This window comes from Leuresthes tenuis, unplaced genomic scaffold (assembly GCF_036924035.1).
Source record: "Leuresthes tenuis unplaced genomic scaffold, fLeuTen1.0.hap1 SCAF_21, whole genome shotgun sequence".
Taxonomy (NCBI): Eukaryota; Metazoa; Chordata; class Actinopteri; order Atheriniformes; family Atherinopsidae; genus Leuresthes; species Leuresthes tenuis.
This window is the reverse complement of record NW_027325375.1, coordinates 1,664,817-1,672,683: the sequence shown is the minus strand read 5'-3', so window position 1 is coordinate 1,672,683 and position 7,867 is coordinate 1,664,817. Positions and strand designations below refer to the sequence as shown.

The 7,867-nt window shown below is 40.1% G+C and overlaps 1 protein-coding gene across 3 annotated transcripts in view; it reads right to left on the bottom strand.

Moving 5' to 3' along the window:
• Window positions 1-867: 867 nt before the first annotated feature.
• The window catches only part of LOC140280014 (actin-binding LIM protein 3-like), a 64,586-nt gene continuing 57,586 nt past the window's right edge, over window positions 868-7,867 (bottom strand). For all 3 annotated transcript variants that reach the window (XM_072375265.1, XM_072375266.1, XM_072375267.1), the window contains 4 exons: window positions 7,089-7,147; window positions 4,698-4,772; window positions 3,455-3,535; window positions 868-1,906 (listed from right to left, as the gene is read on the bottom strand). In XM_072375265.1, the coding sequence (XP_072231366.1) occupies window positions 1,793-1,906; window positions 3,455-3,535; window positions 4,698-4,772; window positions 7,089-7,147 (329 nt within the window). In that variant the 3' untranslated portion in view covers window positions 868-1,792. The remainder of the gene's footprint in view (window positions 1,907-3,454; window positions 3,536-4,697; window positions 4,773-7,088; window positions 7,148-7,867) is intronic.

Below are 7,867 nucleotides of genomic sequence, written 5' to 3'. Positions count from 1 at the left end.
GTCTCTTCATATTCATGAGACAGTCTGCAGGGGGGGGGGAGTCAGACTTCTCTGCCTTTGCTGCTGCTAATGTGATTCAGAATAAATCAGCAGAACCTGAGTAAAAACGTCCAATAGGAGTCAGGAGAAGTCTGTAACCTGTCAATCACTGGTGCTTCTGCAGGTGCCATGGTTACTGAACTGTCTGTGCGTCACCATGGTAACCTCCTCTGCAAGCTGAAGCACAGCAGAGAGGTAGGGGGAGGGATCTGTTCTTCAACTCCTGCTTTGACTCATTGCCTCAGCATTCCACGGCTAATATAGGTCCGTGGAGTGGAAGCTTTTCTTTGTTCTAATCTACAATAATGCATCATATTGCACTTTTCCCCTTGAAATGTTTCCGTTTTTTTCTGTTGAGGACCTGGATCAGTCACTGGTCTTTCCAGCCTCTGTAAATGTAGGAATAAATGGTGCTGAGAGGTCACGACTCGTTCCTCAGAAATGTCCTGCGTTGCTCTTGTGATTTGACCACAAAACACATCCTGTGGCACTATTTCACAGCACTATTTACCCCACAGAGTCCGAGGTATAACCCTGCAGTAAATGTCCAAGAACTACTGCAGAGAACAGAGCCGGAGCGACATGAGGTATTAATGTGAGTTTTTTAATGACTTTTCAAAGGTAAAGATGCAGCTCGAACCTCCCAGGGCTGCAGGCCTCTTTGTGGGGAGATAAAGGAAAAGAAAACCTCGCCGGTACATTTCAGTTCTTTCGATACTTCACTAATCCAGTGACTCCTAACCCGAAAACACAGAGAAACCTTCTTCTTTTTAGGCTTTCAGGGAAAAATAACAGTGGCAACAATAGGAAATGATTGAGTCATTTATTCAAAAGTTGCAGTGAAAGATATGAGCCTGTAGATGACAAATATTACCTCCAATAAACAAAAAGAATCACTTCCACACACAGTTGATATGTTAAAAGCGATCTTTTGCTGCAACCTGTGAACACACCAGGGTAAAAAGCCATCCAACACCTTCTGTTTCTGACACATCAGCCCAGTTCAGACAGTTTCTCCTCATACCCCTTCATCACTTTTCCTTCTTTCATATCAGTATTCTTCTCTCTATTCAAAGACTAAACTGCCACCAAAGTGCCACTGAAATGAAGCGCTGTTTCTCAAGTGTCGCTGTAGGCGTGCACTTGGTTTCCTTGAATAAAATCTGTGAAAGAATGAGGTGATTAACCCCAGTTAAGATCTCTGTGCTCGAAGCCTGTGAAACTGAGATGGATATTCTGCTCATTTCCTATAAAATAAGTCTTAACACTGATATGGCTTCAGTTTGCTGTTAAAAAGCAGAGGAAACCCTTTGGTTTTCAGTGTTTGCGCCTTAGAAACACAACATGAGGGATTATCAACCTTAATGCTGAGACTCTCGCTGTGTTTGTTTCTGTGTCTGTGAGTAAAAGTGAAGCTCTTCATCATAAATCTCCCTTATTTTTGGCATGAATCCCCCCCCAAAGTATGACACATGCTCAGTTTGGTACGCAGGTTCCTCCAGGTCTCCGTCTGCAACACACTGCCACCTGCTGGTAGGAGCGGCAGCAGCAGCCTCCTGCTGCTCTCTGCTCTCCCTCCACTCATCCAGCTTCTCCACAGTTGGCCGACTCCACATCTATTGCTTAAGAAGCCTTGGCACACACCAGTTAAAGCACGGCGAGAGCACGAGGCCAGTGGTTTTCTTTTCCTGACATCTGGGGGGGTGACACACTCCGGCGGTCAGGAAGCTGCTCTGTCAGACGTGGAGTTTTCTCAGAAAAGTCGGACCTGTTTCTTCAGCTCGTTCTTTTTCCACTGAGCGAGGCGGTCAAAGGCAGACATGGACATGCCGAAGACTCTGTAAAACTCTTCTGGTGAGAGGTGGCGCTGTGAGAGCAAAGATCAGATTACAGAAGCACATAATCACACAGTGTCTGGAAAAAAAAGGCGGCTAAAAAAAGATCAGACGGCTCCCAGAATGAACCAGAAAGGACTTTTTCCACCACAGGAGGAAAGCAGCATGCTCTGTGAAACATTTCAGGAGGAGGATTCCCTCTTTTAGCTTCAGTATCAGTTTTCAAACCCGTTCAGATTCCCCCCATTTAGATGAGTTTCAGACTAATTCGATTCATTTTCTCAGTCTGCTCAGTAATATTTAGTGTTTTGCCAGTTTTGGATCAAATAAAACTGAAATGCCTGACTTAGAAAAGTCTTCATTCATTCATTTAATCGACTTTCGGTTGCAAAAGGATTTAAAGCCTTTCGGCTATTTTGTTTCCTCCTCTTTGCTCATCCAAACTCAACCAGGTGGTTTAGCAGCATCAGTGTCCAGACTCTGGACTGATCCCTCCAGGACCAGGCGAAGTTTCCCTGAAGTCAACCTGGTGCTTTCTTGGCAGCATCCAGCATCCAGGAGGAGGATTCCCTCTTTTAGCTTCAGTATCAGTTTTCAAACCCGTTCAGTTTCCCCCCATTTAGATGAGTTTCAGACTAATTCGATTCATTTTCTCAGTCTGCTCAGAAATATTTAGTGTTTTGCCAGTTTTGGATCAAATAAAACTGAAATGCCTGACTTAGAAAAGTCTTCATTCATTGATTTAATCGACTTTTGGGTTGCAAAAGGATTTAAAGCCTTTCATAACTTTAGCTCGGCTATTTTGTTGCCTCCTCTTTGTTTCCCTGAAGTCATCCTGGTGTTTTCTTGGCAGCATCCTTGCTGTTGTGGTCTAGATGTGAATTTAAATCTCGATCCTGAGCAATCTAAAAAGATTTGAACTCATTTTGGCTTACATCAGTCCCCTGAGCAAATAGTCCCCACAGAATGATGCTGCCACCACCGTGTCAGACTGTGGGATAACGTCACTAACACTCACTTCCTGGTTTGGATTTGTAGCCAGTGCTGATTTAATCAGATAAGAGGCTTTCAGCGCTCATTCAGGTACCTTTTAGGAAATTTGCAGCAGGCTCTCGTGCACATCTTGGACAGGAATGACTTCCCGTGGGTAACTCCTCCATTAAGGCGGGATTAACGGAGTTCACTTGTTGGTTACCTGTCTGACCAAGCTCTGAGTTTGTTGATGGTACCAAGTTTCTCCATTTTAGACAGGCAGAGCCCACTGTTTTAGGCACTTTGAATCCCAGAGATGTCTTATTCACCCCTAGAAGTGTGCCTTACAACATGCCCGACTCAAAGTCAGCTTTCTGGACCTCATGGCCAGGTTTTCACAGCAGTTTTCACCCATTACATGCAAGAATATGTAACATTTGTGATAATATTCAGTCGGCTCGGTTAGGCACAGGTGAAGTCTAACAACTGAAATGTTTATTCTTTACAAAAGATGGCTTTCAGGAGGCACTTTATGTCTTTCCGTGTTGTTTTTACGCTCTAATGTTTCAGTGGAAGTACATCTGGTTGATGGTGATGCAGATGTTTACCTCTAGTCTGGCTCTGTCCACGTCGCCAGGGAGACGCTGCTGCCCTCTGACTGACACCACCAGGGCTTCATATGGGTAGATCTGACGGGGAAAAAGAAGGTATTACCCGTCTGTGACCACTACAGATGTGTTTCAACATTAAATCAGCTTCTCACACTCCAAAAAAATGAAAAATTAAATGTATTATCATTCTTAACAGAGCAACTGTCTCCATTTCCAGCAAATAAACATAAGATTGCAGAGGATACAATGCTGACACGTTCTGTTTTATCCTTTCTTATTAGTAGAGAGACATGATAAGTCTGATGATAAGTGGTTCCCACCTATGGCGTAACCACGCATTCTTTGGGGGGGTCGTGCCCCCCAATATTGAGAAAATACCAACCTGCCCCCCCCCCCAATATACAGAACAAAACATGTAAAATGCATGTTCTCCTTTTATGAACCCTGTCAAGGGATCGGTCTCTTGTTATGTCTTATTTATTTTCAACTTATTTCCGTGTGTTACCATGGGAACGTAACGGCTGCGTCGCGGTCGCCGTTGGTGATGCTAACAGCCAATGAGAGTGACCCACCGGGCGCGCCGCCGGGCGCGCCGCCGTCTCAGCAGCGGCTCTCCTTATCTTTACGTTGGACTTCTACTTTTGACGGAGCCGCTGCTCAACAGAGCAGATTGTACCAGAACAGGAAATCCAACACAGAATCAACAAAATAAACTTCCGCCCCCTTTCAAAATAAAAGAACTTAAAACAAAAATAACATTAGACCATTAGACTATTAGACTTTTCTAAACCATGGTTCCCACCCATTTCAAAGAAATCGGATCGACTTTGACTGTCTGGATGCATTTTCTGTTATTTCAATCTTAAGCTTAAGCTAAAACGTTCCGGCACACGATTCAAAAACACATTTTGATTTGTTTGTGGTTCATCTTGACATAAAGAGACAAAGTGGGTGGCTCACACAAACCCCAGTAAATGCCACAGAGTTGCCCTTTGTCAGTGTTCATTTAGGAATTTATTGGTCTTTGATAAGTGAGTCAGTAGAGTGGGTGTGAGAGAGTGAGATGCAGTCAATGGAAACCGGGAACACTTCTTTCTTATCTATTATAGACTGGTGCAGGCTTCTCCCACTAGACTCAGGAACAGCAGCATCCTACCTTGTATTCTGAAAGAAAAGAAGAAGATAAACAGATAAAGTGAAAGGAGAGCTACATTAAGAGAAAAGCTTGAATTCATTCAACATGCTTACCTCTGATCTGCCAGTTGACTGCATTACTGCCGTCATACTGGTAATAATCTGCACCTGCACTCCCAGGCTGCCAAAACACAACAAAATCAGTTTGGAAAAACACTTTTCTGTCTTCATAGAACAAAAACGACAGAAACTTTAAATCTGGGACTTATTAATCCATCACAATCTGACCACTTGTCACGTTTGGCCTCATGTAGCAATCTGATATAAATGACTTTCAAGGACTGTATCACAGCTTAGTGAATGTTCATGTTTGTCTCAGTCTCTTTCTGTACATCTCTTTTGGTTTTAGTTATATGTTCATTCCATATATTCAGAGTTTCATTCAATATATTCAGAGTTTAATTCAATATATTCAAGGTTCATTCAATATATTTAGAGTTTCATTCAATATATTCAGAGTTTAATTCCATATATTCAGAGTTTCATTCAATATATTCAAGGTTCATTCAATATATTCAGAGTTTAATTCCATATATTCAGAGTTTCATTCAATATATTCAGAGTTTAATTCCATATATTCAGAGTTTCATTCAATATATTCAAGGTTCATTCAATATATTCAAGGTTCATTCAATATATTCAGAGTTTCATTCAATATGTTCAGAGTTTAATTCCATATATTCAGAGTTTCATTCAATATATTCAGAGTTTACTTCCATATATTCAGAGTTTCATTCAATATATTCAGAGTTTCATTCAATATATTCAAGGTTCATTCAATATATTCAGAGTTTCATTCAATATATTCAAAGTTTCATTCCATATATTCAATTAATTTGATTAATTTCCTGAACGGCATGCCATAATATATATATATATATATCTATATATATATATATAGATATATATATCTATATATATATAGTAGAATATGCAGTAATTTCCAGTCAAATGTTTTTAAAGGGAGGATTGTGAATATCTCATAATGTCCACATACAGAAAAAAAAGGATAAAATTATATGTTAAATGACATAAATAATATCAGGACTGAACGACATATGAACACACCCCTGTGTAAAAAAAAAAAACCTCTGAAAAATGGGAGAAATATCATTTTTAGCATTTTTCAAGTGTTGCTAAAGTAAAGATTTGTGAAACAACCACTGGCCTTGCAGTAAGAAGGCAAACTCAGCATGCTTTATACTTAATACTGTGTCCAGTAAATGACTGAATATCACCTTTTAAATGATAAAATTAATCTATTTCACGGGATAACAGAAGCTACATACCGTCCTAGCTAATGCTAGCTATGTCTAATAGGAAAAGTGTGCATTTTTAATTTGTGGAAGCAAGTTAGAAACTTTAAAATTGATAAAACAATGTGTTTTTTTATCTTTAGTGTCTTACTTTAGTCACTTCAGAAGAAGCTATTCTTCCCTGGACTTATCCCTGCGACTGCTAACTTCACCCTAAAGACATTTTACCTTATCTCAGATCCTTAAATGACTGAATATCACCTTTTAAATGATAAAATTAATCTATTTCTCGAGGTAACAGAAGCTACATACCGTCCTAGCTAATGCTAGCTATGTCTAATAGGAAAAGTGTGCATTTTTAATTTGTGGAAGCAAATTAGAAACTTTAAAATTGATAAAACAATGTGTTTTTTTATCTTTAGTGTCTTACTTTAGTCACTTCAGAAGAAACTGTTCTTCCCTGGACTTATCCTTGCGACTGCTAACTTCACCCTAAAGACATTTTACCTTATCTCAGATCCTTAAATGACTGAATATCACCTTTTAAATGATAAAATTAATCTATTTCACGAGGTAACAGAAGCTACATACCGTCCTAGCTAATGCTAGCTATGTCTAATAGGAAAAGTGTGCATTTTTAATTTGTGGAAGCAAGTTAGAAACTTTAAAATTGATAAAACAATGTGTTTTTTTATCTTTAGTGTCTTACTTTAGTCACTTCAGAAGAAACTGTTCTTCCCTGGACTTATCCTTGCGACTGCTAACTTCACCCTAAAGACATTTTACCTTATCTCAGATCCTTAAATGACTGAATATCACCTTTTAAATGATAAAATTTATCTATTTCACGAGGTAACAGAAGCTACATACCGTCCTAGCTAATGCTAGCTATGTCTAATAGGAAAAGTGTGCATTTTTAATTTGTGGAAGCAAGTTAGAAACTTTAAAATTGATAAAACAATGTGTTTTTTTATCTTTAGTGTCTTACTTTAGTCACTTCAGAAGAAGCTATTCTTCCCTGGACTTATCCCAACTTCACCCTAAAGACATTTTACCTTATCTCAGATCCTAAGCCCACAGCAAAATGAAATTAGAGACGTGCTCACTGTCCATAAAAGGGAAAGCACCATCCAAGCAATACAAGTACACACTCACACACGTCAGCAACCAAGCCTGCTTACCCGGTTTAATCCATTTCTGCCATAGCCTGGCAACGAGGCAGATTTGGCAACGCATGAATCTGGAAGAGGAAACAAAACCGTGTCCATAAATAGATTAATACTGACAGTTCCTCTGTTTATTCTAAATGTATTTTCTTTCTAGGAAGGAGAGCACAGCTCACAGTTTTGGGTTTTCAGGTGGGAAAAATCTCTTTACATTCATCAATTTCTTTTTTTCCTTATTATTCCTGAGTTACTCTACCTCTGGAATGCTTTCATATAACCCTCTTGGTAACTAACTCTTGGTCCCAGTTCCCTTTTATCCTCTCTGTTGAAGCTCAGAGTGTCACCAACATCTGCAGAGCTTCTGTGCAGCTCAACAGAATCTCACTGACATGTTGGTGAAAGATTAGAAAAAGGCCTGTAATCCATCCCTGTTCTCCAGTTTCTCAGAGTATTACACCAGAGGAACAGACTCTCCACAGCTGCAAAAATTCAAAGCAGCAGCGTTCTTCTTATCTCAAAGCCACAGCCTTAAATAATGACTTCTTCCTGAGAGACTCTTATCTATAAATGTGACTCTTTTCCGATGGTAAACACCAGCGTCCAAACATCCTCTGACGGGCACGGATTTGTGGCCTGCAGTGCAGCAGGAGCAGCAGCAGAGGGCAGCAGAGTTCACTGTTTTCCAAGGCTTCACCATCGCTTCCTTGTGTTATTTGCTCTCCAATCCTCTCCCATCCTCCTTTCCCCCTTCTTCTCCATTTACTCGCTCTGCTAATCTTTTCTCTCAGCCTCTC